The sequence below is a fragment of the Camelus ferus genome, chromosome 12, assembly GCF_009834535.1.
Source record: "Camelus ferus isolate YT-003-E chromosome 12, BCGSAC_Cfer_1.0, whole genome shotgun sequence".
NCBI classification, from domain to species: domain Eukaryota; kingdom Metazoa; phylum Chordata; class Mammalia; order Artiodactyla; family Camelidae; genus Camelus; species Camelus ferus.
Genome location: NC_045707.1, coordinates 36,745,095 through 36,769,270, shown reverse-complemented (window position 1 = coordinate 36,769,270; position 24,176 = coordinate 36,745,095). Strand labels below are relative to the sequence as shown.

At 45.4% G+C, this 24,176-nt stretch overlaps 1 protein-coding gene across 10 annotated transcripts in view; it reads left to right on the top strand.

Annotated features, from left to right (window-relative positions):
* The window catches only part of BTBD11 (BTB domain containing 11), a 445,015-nt gene that overhangs the window by 376,658 nt on the left and 44,181 nt on the right, over positions 1 to 24,176 (top strand). For all 10 annotated transcript variants that reach the window (XM_032493388.1, XM_032493389.1, XM_032493393.1 and 7 more), the window contains one exon: positions 22,749 to 22,914. In XM_032493388.1, the coding sequence (XP_032349279.1) occupies positions 22,749 to 22,914 (166 nt within the window). The remainder of the gene's footprint in view (positions 1 to 22,748; positions 22,915 to 24,176) is intronic.

The following is a 24,176-nucleotide window of genomic DNA, read 5'->3' as shown; positions in this document are numbered from 1 at the left end:
GAGCTAGATGGCAAACCCAGACACCTAGAGATATAACCAAATTTTCTGGTCCCCGCCTTAGACCTTGACTCAGTCCTCTTGGAGTTTGCTTCCAGACACTTGTGTTCCTTATCCTAATTCCATAGACTGAACATGAGCTCCAAGAGCTGCTGTCCATCTCTGCCCTTCCTCCAGCACGGAGCTTTTACTCCACGGTCTAGTGGCCGAGCATCTGCCGCTCTGACTGTCACAACTGGGATTCCAATTTCAACATCCATCCAGTTTGAGGCCTCAGCCCTGCCATTTGAGATGTGAGTATGATCACCTGGCAGGCCAAGATGCACACATTTAGAGCAGAGAAACAAAGGCAGTCAGTGCCACTTGAGGCACTCTCTAGGCTGTTTTCAGTCATTTATCTCTCAATTCTTGACTCATTTATCTCCAGAATGAGGATTTGTGTGTAGAAAATATACTAATTTGATTGTTCTAGCTAAATTTTCATCAAGTTTGGAAATAAATTCCAAGAGAAAACTAAAATATAGTATTCTGTTATAAACTTTCCTAAATGATAAGTGTAAGAGAAGTTCCATTAACTAGACTAAATTCAGTACAGGGTAGGATGAACTGGTCTTTTTTGGGCAGCAAGCAAATGGATCCACACATATAGTTTCCAATCACATTTAGTGTGACATGAAGTAGGAATTAATCTCCAATTTTCAGGGAATGGAGTCAAAGAAATTTTGTTCATTCAGTTGTCCAACAAATAGATATTGAACACTTGCTCTGTGCCTTGCACTGTCAGTCTTCCTGGTGTGCCGTCCCCAACAATTCTGCAAGGCAGACTTTCTTATCTCATTTTATCGATAGGAAGGCTGAGGGTAGTTGAGGTTCTGGAACTTGTCCAAGGTCACACAGCAACTGTGAGGCAGATTCGGTATAGGATGGAGGACTTGGCAAGTGGACTTGTCTCTCTTCCCTCCGAGACGTTAATCTTCAAAGTTGCCAGGCAGGCTCCTAGTTCTGAGTCAGTCAGAGCTGAGCACCTCTCTCTAAATAATCAACCCTAGAAAAGTGTGATAGTTGGACGTTGTAACAGATGCAGGAACTTGGGACCTCGTGTTGGCGGCTGGAGTGTCAGTGACTATTAGCACATATAATTACCTACCAGCTGCCCGGGGTTTCCTGGTGGAGGGCAGCCTGGATACCAGCCAAGACAGAGCAAGCAGAGAGTCAAGGATTCCCAGGTCTGATGCTAGTGCTGCATTGGTTTTCACAGTGACCTTGGTCAGTCCTGCTGGAGCTCTGCTTTTGTCTTTATTCTGCTACAGTAAAACCTCACTGTGGGATCGGGTTTATGCCAAAGGAACACCATCTGATGTGGCTGCAGGTTGTAAGCTGACAGGGGTGACCCATTTATTCTTCCTTAAAGTATTGGATAATTTAAACCTGGGAAATTTGGCCTTTCTTTCTAGTCTTCTTCCTGTCCTTTGGGAAGTGGGGGAGGAGGGAAGTTAGAATAAAGGAAAAAAACAAATAATACACCCTGGCAGGGTTTATACATCTTCTTATTAGGGTTTGTACATTTTCTTATTAATAATTGGTTTTGAAACATTTCAGAAATACAAAGAGTAAATACTATTGTTTTCTCCATATTTGTAAGAGGCAGTTTTTCTGCTCTGGAGTGAGGCTGTGTATAATAAGGGTAGTAAGGGGTATTCTCAAATCCTATCTTTAAGCTGATAAACAGCACCTACCAAGAGGAATTAGGGCTTGTTAGAACCATGAGCTCACTCCAGGAAATAGTTAATCTTTTTGCAAGTGTTTCGTAAATTTATACCAGATTTTGAGCTATCCAGGATGGTAAGTGTAGGGGTAGTAAGATGCTAAGAGTATTCAGATGGGACTCAGGAGACCTGGGTCATTATGTTCTTTCTTTTGCTCTTTTATTATATTTATTGAGCACCTAAGGCCAAATCCCACACCAAAAGCTTTCCTCTGGATCTGCTACTTTCTAGCAGGTCACCTTGGACAGGTCATCTCGCCCATCTTACAGGGCCACATTCATCCCCTGTAAAGATGGGGGTGACAACTACTTCATGGGGTGGGGAACCTCAAGAGGTGGTCACATACAGATTTAACAAATTGCACCATTGCTTGGTCTGCCCGTTTAACCCTTCCCAGGTCTCCTGGGCATCTTTTGAGGTTAACAGGTTTTGTTATTTGTCTGGTTTGGGTCAAACTAGGTTCTAAGGTGAAGGTTATGCCACTGAAGCACTAGAACTGAAATTCTCATGCCTCTTTCACAGCCCTATAAAGACAGCTGGAAGCTCAGATTCATTTTCCAAGCATGTATAGGGTGCTGATGGCCCTCCAGGACCTGCTTGGAGCCCAGGGATACCAAGTCAGGGAAAACCCAGCTGCTGCCCATCACATAGGAAACAGGCCTGGTGCTGCTGGAGCTGCTGGTCCCATTCCTGTCAGTATCTGTGGCCCTTTAAGCAGAGGATCACCCGGATGAGGGGAGTTCCAGCTCTTGGTGTCAGAAGGCGAGATGCTCTCCACCCTTTCCTTCCGCATCTGTATGAAGCCAGGTCTTGTTCTGGGTTCAGAGGAGATGGAGTCCCCGGAACTTACATGCTGCTGGAGAGATGCAGACAGTAAATAATAGCAAACAGATGATCAGGATAATCTCACAGAGTCTGAGTACTACAAAGAAAGTAAAACCGAGTGTGCAGTAGAGAGGAATTGAGGAGGGCAGGACAGAGCACCTCAGGACCTTAAAGGGAGGACAGTACCACGCTCCTGCTGTGGCTGGGATCCTGGCCAGGGGCTTATGGAGAAATTGGGGGGTGGGAAATCTGGAGCCACATCCACACCAGCCATTTCCCTCGGTCAAGTCCACATCAACCCCTGAATTCAGACCTGGGGCCCCCTGTTCTTTCCCTTAGAAGGTCACCTGCAGAGGCTGTACACCTGGGCCCTGCGCACGGCTCTGTGGGGCCCTGGAAGGCTCCCCAGCCTCCCACAGAGTCAGAACCGCTCTCTCTCTGCTCCCCTTGAGTGCCCTTGTCCTTGCAGCTCCCCCAGCCTCTCTGGCTGGGCTGGCGTGGAGGTGCAGCCACAAGATGCCGGCTCCTTCACCTCCAGGGGACATTAAACCCACACTGCAAGCCTCGCGGTGACCCCTTGGAGCCACTGCCACCCCTGCACTGATGTCAGTGCATTAGCGCCTCCTGGAAGACAGGAAACTGCCCTCTCCTGATCCCAGGAGGATCGCTTTGGGGCTCAACTGTCCTCCCCTCATAGTGTCAAGGACGGGCCACGGAGCCAGCTCCAGGATCCCAGTGGGTGAGGCCGCCCTTCACTCAGCAGGCACAGACCAAGCACCACCTGTGTGGCTGGCCTGCTATGAATTAGACTGGGGGTGATGGGCAGAGAGGGCGAAGCAATTACAGAAAAATCTGGTACATGTTCTAATAGAAGGCTGTGACTATCTAGGTCTGGAAGAGCTAGAGATGCAAGAGGTACAGTTTGAGTTGAATCCTGAAGAATAAACATATTTATCAGGTAGAGAAGGTGAAGAGAGGAGAGGAAGGGGGAAGGGGCATTGGAAAAATAAGTCCATGCAGAGGGAACCACGTATGCAAAGGCCAAGGTGGGGATGTATATTGGAGGAAACATAAGGAATTCAAACCGAGAACCCAAGGTTTGACCAGCACTGCCCTGACTGCCTCCTGTGGGCCAGGCCCTGGACCAGAAGTTGGATACAGCACCCAAAGCTTAGCTAAATTCAGCCTGGGGATGGTCTTTTATGCCATGCCAAAGAATTTTTACTCTATCCTGCAGAAGATAGGAGCCATCACAGATGATTAGGTATGGGAGTGACATCAGATTTGTATTTTAGAAAGAGGGGCTGGTGGTGGCCTGGAAGATGGGCTGAGGCCAGCAGGGGCCTGGAGTCAGGAAACTCTTGCAGGGATGCGGGTGAGAGACTCTTGACAGCCAAACTGATACAGAAGCGGCAGGGATGGAGAGATGGGGAAGGATCCTAGAGAAACAGAGAAGGTAGAAGCAGTAGGACTTGGGACAGATGTTGGGGTTGAGGGAGTGAGCAGTAGTAGAGATGGTCCTGGTGGGCTGGGGGAGAGGGGCCTAGGGAGTTAGTGTTTTATGGGTACCGAGTTCCAGTTTGGGAAGATGAAAGGGTTCTGCAGGTGAATGGTGGTGATGGTTGCCCAACAATGTGAATGTACTTAATACCGCAGATATACACTTAAAAATGTTAAAATCATCAATTTTTATGTTATATATACTTTACCACAATTAAAAAAAAATAGTCCTGGTGTGTTATCAAGTGAAAAAGGCCAAAAAGAATAGTGTATGAGCTATCACCCTTGTATGAGATTATATATGAGTATTTGCTATCCGTGCTTAGACTGTATCCAGAAGGGCAGATATGAAAAGAATAATCAGAGTTGTGGTCAAGGAGGGGAATTAGAAAACTGGGTGGATCAATTTCCTAGGGCTGCTGTAACAAAGCACCAGGGACTGGGTGGCTTAAAACAACTGACATTTCTTGCCACATAGTTCTGAAGGCTAGAGTCAGGGTATCGGCAGGGCCGTGCTCCCTCCCAAGTGTCTGGAGGGTGATCCTTCCTTTTCTCTTTTAGCCCTGGTAGGCCCTGAGCTTCCTTGGCTTGTGGCAGCATCAATTCCATCTCTGCCTCCTTCTTCACATGTCTGTCTTCTCTCTGTCTCTCTTTCCAAATTTCCATCTTCCTGTTTAGTCATACTGGATTAGGGCCCACCTTAATGAGCTCATCTTAGCTTGACAACATCTACAAAGACCCTATTTACAAAAAAAAAAAAAAAATCTTAAGCTACATTCACTTCACAGGTATGGCGGGGTGGGCAGGGCTTCAACATACCTTTTGAGGGGACATAATTCAACCCATCACACAGGAAGACAGAGATTCCTTGACACTTGGGCTTCATAGCGTGTGATACCAATTCCCCTCCCCAAGCTTTTATGTTAAAAATTGACTCTGAGGTTTCTATCTTGGGAGAGTGTGTAGCAAGGGATGCTTTTAACAAATACAGAACAAGGACAGTGTAGGAGAAGTAATAGTGGGTTCAGTTTTGAGAATGTTGAGTGCCAGATGCCATCCCACTTTTTGTCCATGGAAATGAGAGAGTCCTCCACCAGAGCCAGGGAATTAAGTCCTCATGGCATCATCTAATTAGAGAGGAAGCAGAGCACAGTGGCTAGAAGTGCAGGCCCTGCAGCCTGACTGCCTGGAGTTCAAATCCTGGCTCAATCATTTACTCTCTGTGTGTTCTTAAGCAAGTTAGTTACCTCACTGAGCCTCAGTCTCTGTGTCTGTAAAAGAGGAAAAATAATATGCCCACCTCATAAGGTTGTAGGAAGAATTAAGTTAAATTATATATATACATATATATATATATACACACACACACACACATACACATATAATATGTATATATAAAATGGTGTGGGTGTGTGTATATATATTATATTAAATACATATAAATGTATATATTTAAACCATGGAGTATGTAAACTATGCAGCATACTTGTGTCATAGCAAATGCACATTAAATGTTAGTGATTATCCTCATTCCCCCTACTCTGTACCAAGAAGGTCAGCTCCTCCTGATTGCCAAAAACAACAGCCTCAGCATCCTCTAAGAGAGGGGAGAGAGCAATATCTTGCAGAGTTGTGCTAGTCTACAGGGATAGGATTTGTAGCCCAGGCTGAAGTCAGGTGTGTCTTGGCCCTTCTGCCACTGATGGTGGGTCAGTCCCTCCAGGGTGCAGGAAGAGAATTACCTAGAGCTGACTGGCTTGGGGGCCACTGCCCCACCCCAGTGACTTTAGAGCTCCTCTGGATAATTCTGGTTTTATATTTTCTCTGAAGTATGAGATTTTGAAAGCCATCATTGGCTGGAGTCCTGAACCACATCCAAAGCAGCTAAGCATCCATTACCACCTGCATTTGCAACCTTAGATGGGGTCAGTAGTGGCAAGAGATAGCAGAAGGAAAGGAATCTGTGTAGACAACAAATGGCCTCTCATCACTGGGGTTCTGTCCCAAGTAAGCAGAGATTAGGGGAGAGAAGGGGGCATAGAATATTTCAGAAGAAACAGTCACAGCTTGGACTTTATCTGAGACAGTGGCTTCCTTCTCTCGTTAGGACTGAGGCAGAAATCAGTTTCCTGGATCATGGGGCCTACCACAGGGCTGGCACATAGCTGGGGCCCAGTAAATACTTGTTGAGTGAATGAACGATGCAAAGGGCCATTACTAAGTGCTAGAAGTGACAGGCTAAGACCTTTCCTGGATTAATTCAGAAGTAAAGGGCTTCAACATGGAGACAGTGGTTAGGCAGGTGAAGTTCAGGTGTGGAACTCAGAAGAGAGGTCTTAACTAAAGAAGCTTTTGGGGGAGACCTGACAAACAGGTGGCCACTGAAGTCACAGGTAGGGATGAAGCCCAAGAAAGGGACTGATGAAGAGGCATCATCATGCAACAAAGGAAGAGGGCTTCCAGGTCCGAGAAAAGCCTGAAGCAAACAAAGTAGCAGATACAGGAGACTAAGATGGAGAAGGGTCACCAGAATCTGAGACTGCCCCCAGCAGAGAAGATGCAGACCAAAAGGAAGCCACCAGTGCCCTTCACAGCAGTTTCAACAGCCCGCTGTGGGTGGAAACCAGATTGCAGGCGGCAGAGAGTTTGCCAACACTTGGCATTCGTTCGGAGTTTCTAAAGTGTTAAAAGCAAAACAGAAACACATTTGGCACTTACAGCAGCTCAGAGAACATCTTGAATGGCATTTGGGGCTCACTTCCAAAAAGAGGCTTCAGACCCAGGCTAGCAGTTTGAGGGTATATAGTTTGCCATGTGAGATTTAGCTGCCTGGAGAATAGGGATTTGGGGGCAGAGTCCCCTCTTGAGTCTGTTAAATTTCCACCCAAGATGCTTATTTATTCATCTGCAAGCAAACCTCCCAATTCTAGGTTAAAATATTAGTTACATAGGAACGTTAGCTCCCCTTAGCAATTAGCCAGGCAACCAGTACTTACTACAAAGCCGTGTCCTTATTACAAAGTCCTTTGTATAAGGTCATGATAAAGGTGCCTTGGGTAACATTAAAGGATTGCATCCCATCCTTCAGAAGATCTGTAGTCCTCTCAACATTCAGGATGTGTGTGCCTTTTTTCCAACGTGAACTTGCCTCTCATCAGCTCATTAAATCACCCTATGGAAGTTCAGAACCTCCAGACTGGGTGATCTCCAAAGTCCTCTCTAGCCCTGAAGGTTTTTTAATTTTGTGGTCTGACATTCTATGTGCAAATGGTAGTGACCGTTTTCCCCATGAAGGAAACTGAGGCGTATGGAGGGCAAAGGAAATAAGAGAAGCTTCAGCACATGTCCTCTCCTGTGTCTCACAGGATGGGAGGGAACCAGCCATCTGGAGTCATGGGCCAGACACTGCCCTGGGTGCCTCTCCAGCTGCACTCAGTCCCCTCCCCTAAGCGTGAGAGACTATTTTCCACTTCACACCTGAGGAAACTGGGGCTCCAGGAGGTTAGGAAACATGCCCACCATCACATGTAGAAAGTGCCCCATCTTGGATTTGAACCAAGTCTATCTGACTCCAAAGCCCAAGTTCCCTCTACTAAAAACGTAACTTCAGTCAAAGACTGGGCATTGGGAAATAAGAAAGAAACTTTTGAACGATACCCACTGGTTCATCTTGGAAGGCTCAGCCTCCGGCCTTAGTTCTCCTTAGAAATTCAGATGTCCGTCAATCTCTGTGTCAATCTGCAATGTCAGCATCATCCAAGCCCAAAGACCCCTGTGAAGAATTAACATAGAAGTAGTCCAAAAAACATATGAAAAAGGCTCAACCTCACTAGTAATCCTGGAAATGCAATTCAAAACCACACACAGGTATGCATTTCATACCCATTAGACTAGCAAAAAAATTAAAGTCTGACAATGTCAGATTTGAGTGAAGATATAGAATAGTAAGAACTCTTAAATACCACTGGAGGGGACTCTGAATACACTTTCAAGTAAACTGGAAAGCACATAATTATACTTTCAGATCTATACCCTAGGGAATCTCCCCTTTATGGAAATCAGGAGACATGTACACAGATGTTCATAGATGCAGTGTTCATAGTAGCAAAATAAAGAAAAAGAGAGGAAGAAGCTTTCTACAGGATAATGGATGAATAAATGCTAGTGTGTTCATTCACTGGAATGCCAGGCAGCAATGAAAATAAATGAAGTAGAGCTACGTGTTATTATATAACTAAATCCCAGAAACATAATATTATGCAAAAAAAAAAAAAGCAAGTTGAGGCAGGATTTGGGTACTATGCTAACATCTACATAAAGTTTACCAACATGCAAAACAGTCTGTATATTATTAGGAATTCATAAAAGTAGTAGAAAGTATAAAGCATGACAGTGATGATAAATATCGAATTCGGGGGAGATGGCAATCTCAGAAAGGTCAGAGAGGTGATGGAATCAGGAGGGGTGTGCAGAGGCTTTTGTACTTGTAATACTTTATTTTTTCAGCTGGGTTGGGAGGTAAACGTGTAGATGGTCATTGTATTTTTTTTGTCTGCCTACAGTAATCCATTAAGAGTGAAAGTTACTTAGCTGGTGTTCGCAACAGCACATTCAGAAGGCCAGTTCTGCAATAGTAATAAGCATTATAAAAAAAGGTTTTAAGTGGTTCAATAAATTTGGGAAGCGCTGGCTTAAATAAAATTAAACAGGCTTAAAAAATTCTCAGTGCTTTTAACATCCTATGTTTCTTGTAGATCCCAAAGAAAAGGTTATCCTATTTCATTCTTTTACTATAGATCAGGAATCAGCAAACTATAGCTGCCACTGATTTTTGTAAAGGAAGTTGAATGGGGAAATGGCCATGCCCATTGTTTTAGCATTGTTTATGGCTGTTTTCACTACAGTGGCAGACTTGAGTAGTTATGAGACCACATGGACCACAAAGCCTAAAATATTTACTATTTGGCCCTTTATAGAAAAAAATGTGCAGACTTGTCATAGAGCACCTTATGGGACCAGTGTTACTAGGAGTGAATTTGGGGGTTGTAACACTAGAACTTTGCCCTTATACCTCAGGAATTGATATGTTTTTTTGTGGAAAATGTTAAAAAGAAGACCATCTGTTCTTTCTAGGATTCCTTGGAAAATGGTGTTTCATCTTTGAACCTCTAGCACCTAGCGCAATAGGCAGCATATACTTAGTGCTTCCTATGTGCTTCACTGAATTGATTTAAATTTTTTTTAAAAATTGTGGAATGGATTAATTAGGATATAGATTTGTTAGCTGTAACAGACATGCAAAGTACCTGTGGCTTGGATAAAATCAAAGTTTAAAATTCTCCACATCTAACAATCCAGGCATAAGCAGTCCTGAGCTATTGTGGCAATTGCAGGTCAGGGGGACCCAGGCACCTTCCCACTTGTTGCTCTGTGGTCCCTTAGGTGCTCCCTTTCTCTGCATGGCCCAACATGGTTGGCCCCACCCACCAGGACTACATCTATCCAGTGGGAAGAGGGAAAGTAGAAGGATAAGGCATGCCCCAGATTTCACACATCATTTCCCCTCACTCCCTATTGGTCAGCATTTAGTCAGGTGGCCATGTTAGCTGCAAGGGAACCTGGGAAATGTAGTCTTTATCTCAGCGGCCGTGTGCCCAGCTAAAAATTCAGGTCCTACAATACATAAAGGAGGGAAAGGATTCTGGAGGACAACAATGAGCCTCTTCCAAAAAAGATACATTAAGGGGGGGGGGGCATTAAGGACTTGCCAAAATCTAGACTCCTTTCTGTAGGGATAGTCATTATTTTCAACTCTTTTAAAGTAAGCCATGATGCCAAAGCAAGAGATGTGTAACTCTGCTTCATTATTTTCTACTCAAAGTAACATAACAACACATTCAGATATGAACACACTAGTTTCATTTTCCTGGGTATTTGTAATCATTGCGTTTGAAATAATTTTTTTTTCACATATTTGAACAGATTCAGAATTTCTATTTTGGCAAGGATATAAATGCAGTGGGTTTTGTCACTAACTGAGCATTTACTTCTAAGCAGGAGAAAGGTTCCAGGCCCCTTGCTATATCTCACAAGGTAGAAAAGATTGGCTGGGAGGAGGACATAGAATCACACCTTTGTTACCATCATCCGAGGCAGGTTTAATGAACTGGCTCTTTTCTGTACTTCAGTAGCAGCATTAAACAGCAAGTGGGCACAATTTTTGAACAAAGATTTCTCCTAGGAACTTTGCAAGCATTACATGTTCCATTTGCTGCAATCATATAATTTTTTTTTTCTTAGAAAGGTGCACAGAGATCTCGGTGTGACTTACTTCAGCACAAAGCAATCTCAATTTGTTCATCTTTTTGCTACTCAAAAGAAAAGGAAAAACTCATGAATAGGGAGACTTGAAGCCTATGAAAGGGAATTTGGCTTCCTTGGGAAAATGGGTTGAGGAGGAGGGCCAGGAGCCCCTATCCGAGTGAGGCCTATAGTCCACTGATTTGCCATTTCACGACTCATTTCTGAAGGCACCATTTTATTGTCACGCTTACAGAACTCTGTAATAGAAACTGCTCAATATATAAGAGAAGACACAAAAAAATTGTATTACCCTCCACCAGGGTTTCTCAACCTCAGCACTGTTGACATCTTGGGCTGGATCATTCTTTGTTCTGTGCATTGTAGGGTGTTTAGTAGCATCCTTTGCCCCTACCTTCTAGAAGCCAGTAACACCTCTCTAGTTGTGACTGCCAAAAGTGTCTCCAGATATTGCCAAATGACCCCTGGGTGACAAAATCACCCCTGGTTGAGAATCAGTGCCCTGCAAACCCTAAAGGTATCCACAGGGAGACTGGCTAAATGATCTTAGAGGAAGACGTTTATTCTGCTAAATACATCTGTGACTGCTACAGATTAGTTAACCCTTCTCAGGCTTCCAGGTTCCTGATCTTAAGTAAGTTAAGTTGTTGAGGGCCTTCCTTCAACCCTGACTTTCTGGGATTCTGAAGGTCAGAAGCTGTGATCTGGGACTTGTCTCTAGAATATGACCTGAAGAAAAACAGGACTCGGGGGAGAGGATATGCATTGAGGAGCCCACCACACAGGCAGGCAAGAAAGCGGTAAGGAAATGTGTGTGCCAAGTGGGCTGGAACCCACTCCATGCTCCATTTCTTATGGCTGGGATGGTGAGAAAGAAGAAGCGGGGAACTTTCCAGAGGGGCAACTGCAAGAGGGCCTTGGATTTGAAGATTGTGGTTGGGAATTTATATTTCTTTGGCACCCAACCCAGGACCTGGCATCTAGTAGTTACCCAGGCAGCATTTGAAGAGAATCTGAATGAACATGGAAGGCCTTTGGCAACGCAGAGAGGCAGTGGAGGGGTCTGGTAAGAGCAGGGCTCCAGCAACAGCCTGCATGGTTCAAATCTCAGTTCTACTTACTATTTGTAGGCTCTGTGACCTGGGACAATTTCTTAGCCTCTCTGTGCTGCAGTTTCCTCTTCTGAACAACAGAGATCAATGTTCTAGGGTTAAAGTAAGGATTAGATAAGTTCAAATATGTAAATATGTGTGTACATATATATGTGTGTGTGTATATATATAATTAGAATAGTTCCTGTTACACAGTAAATACTGTATGTGTTTGTTGTTGTTGTTGTTGTTTATTATTATTATTATTATTATTATTATTATTATTATTATTGGAAACCAATAAAATATTTTTAGTGTGGGAGCAGTCACTGTGCCTTGGACACCATTAGGTGATCAGACTGAATTAATGAAGATTTCCTAGAATATTAGTTCCTTAATACCCATCTATGATATTAGAACTTATACCATATCACTCTTCCCTAGTCCGGGGCCCAAACTCAGATGGCCCCAGAGCCAGGCAGGGAACACCAATGACTGGACCTAGCTGGAAGTAAGACAAGAAGAACTAGGCATGTATATGCCCCACATAAAAGTTTCCCAATTGTTTGCAAACCCTGTGCCGTCCAGCAGTTAGGACTGCACTGGCCTCGCGTTGCCCCACCCCCACCCTCACCCCCACCCCGCCCCCAGGCACCCAGGCCCAGTACTCCTCCCTCCTTTCTGAAGTTCTTTTCCAGGAAGACCCTATGCTTCACAGCAGGAGCAGAATGTGACTTTCTTTGTGGCTCTTTGAGAACCCCTGGGCTGCTTTTAAGTAAGAGTGTAACCTGGCAAATTCTTGGCCTTGTTTTTCCCCAGGCTGACCTCATCCAGGCACCCAGCAAACTGGGCCAGCAGGACATGCCCTCTGCCCTGATGCATCCCTCAGGGCACTGCAGGCAGCCTGGCCAGTGTAACCACAGGCACACTTGGGTCACGTCTTGCTTTCGTCCCATGGGTGACCAGACCCAGGAACCTACTCTCCTACACACTCTGTGCCTGTCCTGGACCTACAGATTCCAGTATTATCTGAAGGCCCAGAAATTAGAAAACTGGGAAAAACGGTCAGAGCTGGCCCTTTAAACCCCAGGAAAGGCATATTTCCTTTGTAACCTCTTAGGAGAGTAGCTGTAAGGAGCAGTTACTTTCTCAGCCCCTATATTAGTTAGGTAGATAACAACAGAGTGACTGTGGGTTACGGGGACTTAACTGAGAGAGACGTTTATCTCTCGTGTAATAGATCAGCCAGTGCAGCCTGATGGGCCACTCTGCTCCACATAATCTTTTGAAGACCCACAATCTTTCCATCTTGTTGCTCTGCAATTCCTTTAGAGCAGGGATCAGAAAACTATGGCCCATCAGTGGGCCTCTTTTTTTTTTTTTTAAGTAAAGTCTTACTGGAACACAGCTCCACCTATTCATTCACATATTGTCTATGGCTGTTCCCAAGCTCCAACAGCAGACTTGAGTTGTCCCAACGGAGACCATCTAGCCTACAAGCCTAAGATAACACTGCCCTGGAGCATTGAGCTCACCTGCATGGTCAGAGCCAGGACATAGTCAAGTTTGCTCATCAGCTGGAGAAAGGGACACAGGGAAAGCCTGGGGCTAGGAGCTTCCTTTTAAGCAAGTGACATAGATGGTAGTGTGCTGGTAAATGTTTAACAACCGACTGTCCCAAGACGGCAGCCAGAGCCATTGGTTTTTAGTGTTTGCCAATTTCCATGATGTAAATACTCCCATTATGGCTGATTTCACGCTAGGAATGAGATGTCACTGAACATAGAGTGGGGACTATGCAAACAGTTGCTTTCACAAGCCAGTACGAGCTGTCTCCAGTGCACCACAGGACAGAGGTGTCTCCTGCAACACTTTTGCCCATGATTTGTTGGTGAGAACTTAGCCACCATGGGAAATGTCATCTTGAGCTGGATAGCCAGGAGCCCAGCCAAGACTCAGTAAGGGCAAATGGGTCTATATGATGCTAAGGAAGACATGGAGAATGGATGCTGAGGGTCAGTTAGCGCTCATTGCCACCCATTTCTTTCCCAGGTGATCCTCTTGGCTGCAGTAATAATTGCTTGCATGAAATAAGAGCAGAAACAGATAAGGTGAAATGTTGGGATGGAGGCAGGGACAAAAGCTATTGCACAGTGAAGAATGGTACATGAGCACCAGAAAACATGAGAAACTCAGAGAATGTCTGTGCTTGGAGGCACCCAAGAGCTTGACTCACCCAACACCCCCATTTTATACCTAAGGAAACTGAAGCTGTCAGTGGAAGTGGGATTTATCCACCGTCACATAGCTAATGGGTGATAACCATGACTTACAGCTACTGGCCCTATTCCTGCCTTACCAGTTGCTTTCAGAACTTTTTGTAGGCCCTAGTTCTATAAGGTTCTTCTTTCTTGGCTAAGTCTGGACATGGCCCCAGAATCCTCCTTAACACTGTACTCCAGTTAGTCATACCAATGAATCAGAGTTTGCCCAAGATGAACCCAGTTTTCCATCCCTGGTATAAGTGTTGTTTCACAACCAACACATTACCTCAAGTTCCTAAAGAGGTAGTGGGGTCGTTGACTATATGTAATGTCTCTCTTGTGTTTCAGATGGCTGACATAGGTCCACATCTTCTAGAAATTCATAGTCTATGTCAGCATCAAATATCCCACATTCTCTAGTTACATATCTCGATTCAAACAGTGCTTCCAGCAGAATCAGAATAGATTCACATGCACCATCTTACTTATTCCTCTCAAAACTTTGACACATACATACTGCTCTCCTATTTTATTGAGAGTTTATCCTGCCACCCTTGGGTGAGTTCCTGGATATGCAGATAAATGAAATCAGCATTGTCGTCTGCTCCTGGTTATCATAAATCCCTCCACATGTCCACAGAGGAATAGGAGGGGCTGGCTCCTTGATCCGCAAGTACTCTTTTGAGGTAAGGTCATACTCTCAACCCTAGGCACCTTCATCTTCAATTATGTAGTCAGCTATGCAGCCAAACAGTTTGCTTAATATCCCTCTCCATGATGGCCTGGAAGGGCAGGGCCCATGTCTGGCCCACTTGCTGCTGGACTCCCAGGACCTGACCCAGCACCTGGCCTGTAGCAGGCACTCAGTTAACATGGATGTGGAATGAATGAATCAGGGCGCTTCCCTTAGCCTCCGAGCTTCTCCAGAGCAGGAATCTCATCCTGTTGGCCCCTCTGTGCCCCCAGTGTGTGGCTCACGGTAGTCATTTGCTGGTGTGGGATTCTGTGGAGTTGGGCTGGGACTGAGTGTGGGACCCAGGCACTAACCTGAGTCTTGCTTAGGCCTAACTATGCGACAAGACAGGTCTGGTTGACATGGAGGTAGAAGAGCCTAGTGACTTCAGAGCAAGTTACTGAACTCCTCTCGGTCTCTGTTTCCTCATCTGTAAAATAGGCATTCTGAAACCTGCCTTTTTGGTTTAAGGGTTTCAGCAAGCTGTGAGCATGGACTCACAAGTGACACTTGAGTTGAACCAGGCCCCACCGCCTACAAGCTGTGTGGGCTTGGGCAAGTGACATAACCACTATGCCTCTGTTTTCTCATCTGTAAAATGAAGAGAACAGTGTCCAGTTCATGGGGTTATTCAGAGGATGAGGGAAGCTATTACATGTGAAATGCTTAGCACATGGAAAGCTCTCTGAAAATGTCAGTTGTTGTTGTTGTTGTTATTATTATTATTATACTATAGTGTGTTAGGGGAAACTGCAAATATTTACTAGTTCCTCTGATTATTGCTAACAACTTTACTCTACTCCCAGGCAACTAGTCTGACTGCTGGCCTTGGGGAGCCAAACTGTCAACCAAATCATGGGTGGTGGGGGCCCAGGCAGCAGAATGGACAGGACCCAATGGCCCCTCCCTCACACGGCCCCTTAGGCTGACCCTAGTCTGCTGCCTCTGAGAGGAGCCTTGGAAGTCGCTCTGTCCCAAGTTGCCAGTGTGCTGGCACGATCCAGATGAGCAAGAACAGAAACACATGAAAAGGGAAGCGAGAAGCCATGGGAGCAACTGCAGAGTTATCACAAAGCCCAGCAAATGAGAGGCTGCAGTGAGAGCTGGGCTCAGAGGAGCCGGCTCGGAACAGCTAGAAACAGTCTTGGGGGCAAGGAAAGACCTGCCCTGAGACTGGAGGATTGTGTGGTTGGAGGAGGGGTGGGGTGGTTTGGGGGCTTCCAGATGGCCTGATTAAATCCCTAGAAAGAGGACCTACAATTACAAAATAATAGAATCGTAATAAGTAGGCATCCCATGTATTGGGCAATTATTATCACATACTGTGCTGAGTGGTTCAAAAGCATCATCTCCTTTAATCCTCATCACAGATACAGACAGTAAGTACCATTGCTGTCACCCCTGCTTTGCAGATGGAGAAACAGAGGCTTAGAGAGGGTGAGCTACCTGCTCAAGGTAGCAAGTAAGAAGCCAAACAGGGATGCGAATGCAGGTACTGGGCACTGGGTCCTGCCTGCTGCATGGGTGCACAGGCTTTGGTGTCAGACATGTAGACCTGGGCCTCAGTTCCCTTGCCAGTAATTATAGGATAATCATAACAACAACAGTTCCTTCAAGGAGAGAATTCACTGAGGGTGGGAAACGAGCACTTAGCCCAGTACCTGACACATAATGAGCATACAAGGAAGGGTAGCTTTTCGTATTACTAATGAGGAGGACATGGTAGTGGAAACAGTTTAGGCTTTTTAGGGTACAGATCCCGGAGTCATGAGGAGCCCCTTTGGAAAGCCATTGGTTGCCAGCAGATCACTAAGAACTGGGCTGTCCCAAACAGTTAGTGGGACAGACTCCAGATCCAAAATGCCTCAGTTCAAATCCTGACTCCTACTTATTAGCTGTGTGACAATAAGCAAGTTAATTAATTTCCCTGTGTCTCGTTTGCCTTATCCATAAAATAGGTTAATAATAATGCCTTCCTCAAAGGGTTATCATGAGAGTTAAAGAAGTTAATATTTGTAAAAAACTTATAATATGCCTGGTCCATGGTAGTTGCTTTCTAAGTATTGGTTGAATAAATAAAACATGCAATGTTAGTGTCCCTATTTTACACATGAGAAAAATAAAGATTTGGGGTAACCTGTGCAGCATGACCCAGTTAGTAAGGGCAGAGCCAAGAGGTGAACTCAGGGCGTCTGGCTTCAGAGCCCACATCCTGGAGGATGGGATTAGCAGAGTTCCACTGGAACTCAGGGAACCTGGGAGCTGCCGATTACCTTCTAGCCACCTTTGGGGTAAAGATTAGTCCCGGGGACAGAGGAGGAAAGAGGGTCTGGGAGCTGGGCTTGGCAGGCCCACAGCATCCTGAGAAGCTCTGCCTTTTCTTGTTTGTTGTGCTTTCATCAAGGGTGACTCCCATCCCCCCTCCCTCCCCAACCTCTGTCATCACTTATGGTTTTCTGGCAGAGGCACACTGGACAGGACTAGCAGCCCTTCTGGGTTGGAGTTTCCCCACTAGGAAAAGGACTGCCTTTATTCTGGTAGAATTCATTCAATACAGTGTCTAATTTGAGACCTTAAATAGCACTAGTACTAAAATGTTCTTTAGTCTCTGTGTCTCTGTATTTGCTTCTTTGAAATGTAGCGTATTTTCTCCAGTCTGCACCTTGCTTTGTGATTTGTCATAATGATTATGATATGAGATCTCCAACATTTAATGAGAGCTGTGTGCTGAGCTCTGTTCTTTTCCGCACACTGTATATGGATTATCTCATTTAATCCGTACCCAAAATCCTACAAGGAAGGTATTATTACTAAAAGCTCATTTTACAGATGAGAAAACTGAACAGCAAAGAGGTTAAGCAACTTGCCCCAAGATCAGATAGCTGCTAAATAGTAGGGCTGGGAAAACCAGAGTTCGTACTCATAGCTTCTATGCTAGCTTTAAAAATTAATAAATGAATAAAATGTGTCTGAGGCCTCACCAGCTTGCCTTTGTAAGAGTGCATCAAGAGATCAAAAGAATGCATTAACTCTCGCCTCAGTGCCGCCTCCTTCCCAGGGGAGAAAGGGCAATGCAATCACTGGCTATTCTCAGGCCTACAGGCCTCCTGGAAAACATCTTTCTGAAGTCATGTACCTGAAGTGGTGGGAAATATTGAACTGGTCTCCTGGGGCCTGGGCCCTTGAGAAATCAAAGAAATTGACCACCTTGGTAGCTGACCTCTTACTTAAATTGATCAGCTTTTTTTTATGGCATTATTGAAAGCCACTCAAAGGGAAAACAACAATGTTGATCACCTTCTGGTGAAGCCCCAGGCGACCAGCTTAATAGATTTCTACATAAATAAGTCTGGCACTTGTGCAGGCACACCCATTTGTCCCGGCCACAGCCACAGGGGGACCTGCTGGTCTTCCAGGACAGATCCTTCAGAGACTTTCCAGAAAGAGTAATTGGAGCTCTGAGTCGTGTTTATAGGAATATTGCAGGAATTAAGACTGTGCAGAGTTCAATTTTTTAACAAACCCAGTTGAACAGAAAGCCATATTTTCATAGACCTTTATGGAAAATGTTTCTTACCTGCTTCAGTTTGCTTGCTTGCACTGGCCGGCAAACTTCGGTAACCAGAACCATTGCTAACTTTGTATGGTAGAGGGATTCTTGATGAACAGATGTTTCCTGAGATCAGCTCTCAAGAATGAACTGTGGGTGGTGCATGGATCATCCGTCAGTTTATGGTGTTATGCTTCAGGCTCTGTTGGAGATACAACTGATAACAAGTGGTTCTGCCCCCAGGAGGCTGACATTCTTGTGAGGGGGGAGAAAAAGAAGCTTTTTAAAAAGTGAAAAAAAAAATAGTCACGGACTGTGAAAGGTGCTAAAAAGGAGACAGATGAAATTGGCCTGGAGATGAGGCATGCTAAGACAGGAGAGAAACTTACCCTCCTTTAGACACACTTATCAGAGAAGACATCCTTTGGACATCACATTCAAGCTCACACTTGAGGGGTTAGAAGGAGCCAGCCCTGCAAAGAGCCAGGGGGAGGGCATCCCAGTGAGAGGGAACAGGAAGAGTAAAGTCTCCTCTAGGCTAGAAAGACCTTGGCCAGTGGAAAGGTCAGCAGCGTGAGAAGAGCTACTGGCGCAGAGTGAAGGAGAAACGGCAGTGTTGGAGGGCACGGTGGAACCCGCACCCACAGAGCCCAGCTGCCATGCATGGGGAGCTGGACTCTATTCTCAGAACATGGGAAGGCACTGAAAGGTGTTAAGCAGAGGCAGAGCATGGTAGATGTGTCAAGCTCACTTTTACCTTGTGTAAGAGACTGGTTTGGATAGCAAGGAGAGTGAAAGTGGCAAGACCAGTTAGGAGGCTCCTGCACTCATCTAGGCAAGAGATGCTCGTGTTTAGAACCAGGGTATGGGCAGTGCAGGTGGAGAGAAGTGGATGGATTAGAAATTCGGGATTTGGGTGGCAACATCAACAGCTGGTGGAATGGATATGAGTGTGAGAGAAGGTTCTGGCTGGAGCACCTGGGACGATGGTGGTACCATTTGTGGAGATGAGATGACTGGAGGACAGGGAGAGAGGGTGGGGGGTGGGCATGTTAATAAGGAGTTCCATTTTGGACATGCTCAAGTTGACGATCTGAGAAACATCCAAGTGATTAGGTCTGGTCGGCAGTTGTACACATGGGCATGCCGGCACCATGGAGAAGTGCCAGGTCCCGCCGAGAGGGGTCAGGCTGGGATGTCAGATCAGCTGGGTCAATCCTGGCTCACTGTTTACCAGCTCTGACTTGGGCAGTTTCCTTGTCTCTGAAGCAGATCTCCTAATAAAACCTGCCTGATGGGTTTGTTGTGTTGATTGTGTGAGTTGGTTTATGGGAAAACTCAGATTTCAATAGTAAGTATTCAGTAAATGTTGGTGTCCTATAATAACCATTATCATCGTCATCATCTTAGCGACAGTAATTTTCTTGCCATTTCTCTCTTTCTAATTAAAATCAAGGACCTCTGTAGCTGGTAACCACTTCTCCTGATGTTCCTGGCATTATCAGTTTACTAGTCTGGGAGCTCAGTGACCACGGGGTGGGGTCTGGATCTCTCCTCCATAAACCGCCCTCATGGCGCCCGCACACAGGAGGTGCCTCAGTAACATTCACCCAGTCACACGGAATTTAACTTGACTCCAGAAAAAGATGCCTATCTGAGGAAGTCGATCAAGCACTGAGGATGGCAGAAGGGACTTGGACACAGACAGGAGAGAGGAAATTGCAAACTCAGTGCCAGTGATGATACATAGCATCTCTGCTCCCCAAGAAGGAGGCTCTTGATTTCTCACAAAGCAGCCTCTTCCAGAATTAGTTAGAGGCCTATTAGAAGAAAGACTTTCCTCACAATTAGTCAAATCTGATACCTTCCCGAGATTTGCACGCACACACCCTCGTTGTGGCTCCAGATACCTCAGTACAACACCTGCAGACCCCCACCTCTCCCTCTCTGGAAGCCTCTGTGGTGTGTGCCCTGGGACCTCTCCCTGTTGCTCTCACCCACTTCTCTCTGTCCTGTTCATTTTGCCTGAAGCATCTCCCTTAACCATGGATCCCTTAGTTGAGGCCCACTGCCACACCAAGGGTCTCCCCTTTTCCTCTAGAGAGGGGTGCTGTCTACACTTCAGTGAGTACCATGATGTCTCCTCCTGTTCCTTTCACATCATGGCAAGTGGCGCTGCCCTTTCAAGATATAAAATTGAAAAACAAATTTCAATTTCAGATGAACAGTGAGTAAAGTTGTAGTATAAGTTTGTCCCATGCAATATTTGCTAACGTATTTTTATTTGCTAAATTTGACAACCATAGCTGTAAGAATCCCAAGTCAAAATTCCCATGAACTGGACCAAGAAGCCCTAGTGCACAGACCCATCCTTTGACCTATAAGTTCACATCTTGGGTGCTAATGCCATGGTCTAAAGCCAGAACCCAGTCCTTCAGCCCTCCCTCCACCCACCTAGGGCTCTCAGGCTTCCCTGAAGAGTCTTCCAACTGGAGTGGTCTTGGCTCCCACACCTGCCATGAAAAAGTCTTAATCTTCGAGTCAAGAGTCCAGGTCCAGATCCCCTAAATAAATTCTTAGTCCTTCCCAGGGCTCTCATACAAATAGGCCCTCAGAGGCCTGGCATGATACCCAGTTAGAGGAATGTTTGCAGATTAGACCCCAGATCAATACCAAGCATCCTTTCCCTGAATTCCATCTTCACTGCATCAGCTCCCTCTGGTGGCCAGAAGCAAACTCCTAGTGTCTTGTAGGAGCCCTAACATCTCCTGTGACTGGGTTCCTATTTCAGGACAGCCTTCCACCAAGGCTCCTCTGCCAACAGAGATGAATGATACATCAGGAACCCAGTGCAGAGTCAAGGGCATACCCATCCCCCCCACTTCCCGAGGCTCTCTCTGTTCTACACCCATCAGGTCCTCTCCTCTACACCCGAGCTGTACTCAGGAGCCCTAGTGCCATAAACTTTCAGAACAATAGTCCCCTCTCACTTCCCCCAACAAGAAAAACGAAGGTGGTTTCCTCACAAACAGAATCCTTCATCATGCCGCAAAGTGGGTTACAGGCAGGAATGTAACCAGGATTTCTGGACCCCTGGCTCCTTTCCTGAGCTCCCACGCTCAGAATTGCAAAGAGCAGGAATATGAAGGGTCATGTTTCTGCGACAGTGCTGACTCCAGCTGATGCAAGGGCATGTGGTTCACCAGCCTCCAGGCAAGGGCCATCATCTGAGAAATGGGCACCTGTAGGTAGAGAAAACGGGATCCCTGACCTCTGCTGCACCCTAGCGCCCACTGCCTTCATGCAGTCCCTTGTCACTTCTCACTTGGGCAGTGACTTCTGTCCGTTCAGCCAGTTCATTTAACACTAACACATCTTTCCCCTTCTAGGGTCAGCTCCCCTCAAATCCATCCTCCACACTCTCCCAGAGTTGGCCGTCCAACCATACCTGCCTGCTTAGAAACCTTCAGTGACTTTTAGGATAAAGTCTGTAGCCTTAGGATTAAGTAAAGTTTCCCGCCCCCCAGCTTCTATCACTCTGCCTGGAAGTTTGTGCCTCAGAAACACTAAAATCCCCCTAAATAACCTCTCATAGCCAGCCATGTCTCATCGCCATCCCTGTGCTCATACCAGCCCTGCTCCAAATTCTTCTCCCTTCTGTCCTATCTCCTTATTTAAGACACAGCTTAGGGGTCACCTCCGCCAGGAAGCCTTGCTGGATCCCCTAGGCTCTGTTTGGTGCGTGTCTCTGATCACCCCAGTCATTGGGTTTGCCACACAGCATTGTCATGACCAGTGCCTGCACCCTCTCCCCTTCCAGGCATGGTGCACCTATTGCTTGGTGATTTGATTTAATAACTGACTGATCAGTTCACTGTGAGAAGGAAGTAACATCCTTTACAAGCGGAATTTGTGTCTGCTTCTTGAATCTGTTGATTCTCCCCCAACCCAACCCTCCCCTCACTCACTGTACCCAGCTGACCGGTTAGTTTTCCATACATTTCACCACTTGTACTCTCATATCATCCTGCCAAGTCTCTGCCCTGCTTCTACTTTAAAAGTAGAGAATCCAGCAATTCTGTGTTCATTCAGCTAACGTTTTTAACACCTCCATGTTCTGTGTGCTATCTGGCACTGGGGTACAGAGACTCACTAGGCAAGGTCCCTGCTCCCAGAAGTCGCCAGCCTAGAGGGGAAGTCAGACAAGGAAAGAAGCAAATAAGTATGTGCTATGATGGGAGGACGGGGTGACACAGTAGCTACCCAGGCCAGCTCTGCACAGACTGCCTTGGCTCACATCCCAGCTCCACTGCTGGCTCACTGTGACCTTGGGCAAGTCCCTTATGGGTTAAAAAAGATGGTAATGATAGTATTTACCTCTTGGGGTTATGTGGGGAGTGAAAGAATTAATTTATGTAGAGAGTTTAGCAGAGTGCCTAGCCCATAGTAAACTTTCAGTAAACATTAGCCATTATTCTTAGCTCATTATGCTGTGGGAGCACAGAGAGACAAGACAGATAAACAGCAGTTATAAAGGAAGGAAGATTAAGGGATATTCCTGTTCTAAGTGGAGCCTAGAAACAGGCAACTGACATGAGACACAAATGGAAGTCTCCTCGGTGCTTCTTAACTCTTGTGGCCCTCAAGAACCAGTCCCTGGGGAAGCTGCTGTGCCCAGCTGACCATCTCTCCCTTCCTTAGGGCTGACGACTGCTTTTGTGCTTCTCGGAAGCTGGACGCGGTGGCCATCGAAGCCAAATTTAAGCAGGACCTCGGTTTCCGGATGCTGAACTGTGGACGGACAGACCTGGTGAAGCAAGCAGTGTCTCTTCTGGGGCCTGATGGGATCAACACCATGAGTGAACAGGTACAGGGTCCTCCAAGTGTCTGAACAGGACCCTGCCTCCACCTCCACCACATGCACCACCCCAGGGCAAGATGAAAACAGTAGGCACTGGACAGAGGCTCCCCCTACTGGTGAATTAGGGTGGGTTTTTTTGGTTGTTTTTTCGGGTTTTTTAAGTTTTTTCTTTCCTTTTTTTTTTTTTTTTAAGTTTTTTAAATATCTTATAAAAATACCCTTATTCATGTTTATAGAAGTTGCATGTGACCACTGCAGCTGAAATGGAAAAATAGAGAAAAATAGGCCTATGCCAGAAGGAAATAATGCCATCTTCTAAATAACCATCATTTATATTTAGCATGTGTCCTTCAAGTCCTTTTTTTGGCATAGTTAAAATTAGTTCTCTGCCTGCCTGTCTGTGACTGCATCACAGAACAAGTCCAGGCAGATTATCACCAGAATTTCAGGGTATGTTTAAGATACACAAAAGTCATTCTGCGGGACCCTGGGAGGCACCTCAGAGAGAGGCAGGGAGAGGCTTGTGTGTCTACTGGGGAGACACCGTGTGTGGGTGAAGATGTCACGGACAGAGCAAACAAACAGCAGTTTTCCATGTGAGCCCTAGATGGAAGGTCAGAGGAACAGATGGAGCCTCTTCTCACGTGGGCAGCTCATGCAGCAAGTTCCAAGGAAGGGATAACAGCTAATAGTTTTCTTGAACAACACCAAGGAGCCCCAGTACACACACATATTATATTTTTAAAACAGAGATTTATTATATCTTGCTTTTTTCAATATTTTGTATTAAAGTTACTTGCAATATTATTAAATATTCTTGCATTAAAATCACTTTTAATGGCTACATAAAATGGTCATATTATTTATTCTGCCAACCATCCTCAGTTGTTGGATACTTAGGTTGCTTCTAATTACTTATATCAATAATGCTTAGAAAATATACTTAAACAAGTCTTTGTTCAAATCTTTGATTATTTGATTAGGGAAAAATTTTTAAAGTGGAAATAGTGGCTTAAATGCATCTTATGGCTTAAATGCATAAGGTTTTCCACCTCAAATTACTTTCCCAGAGACTGTTTCCTCATGCACACTCTCCAATTATTTGTGTTCACTATAAATCTTTTACTTATCTTTTTCTTATTTTTCATTGGCGCTTAATTGTTTTTCTTCTTTACTTAGAAGAGCTTTTTATATATTAGGCATATAACACTTTGTTATAATGTGACAGATGCCTCAATTTATTGTTTACCTCAATTTTGTTTATGTTT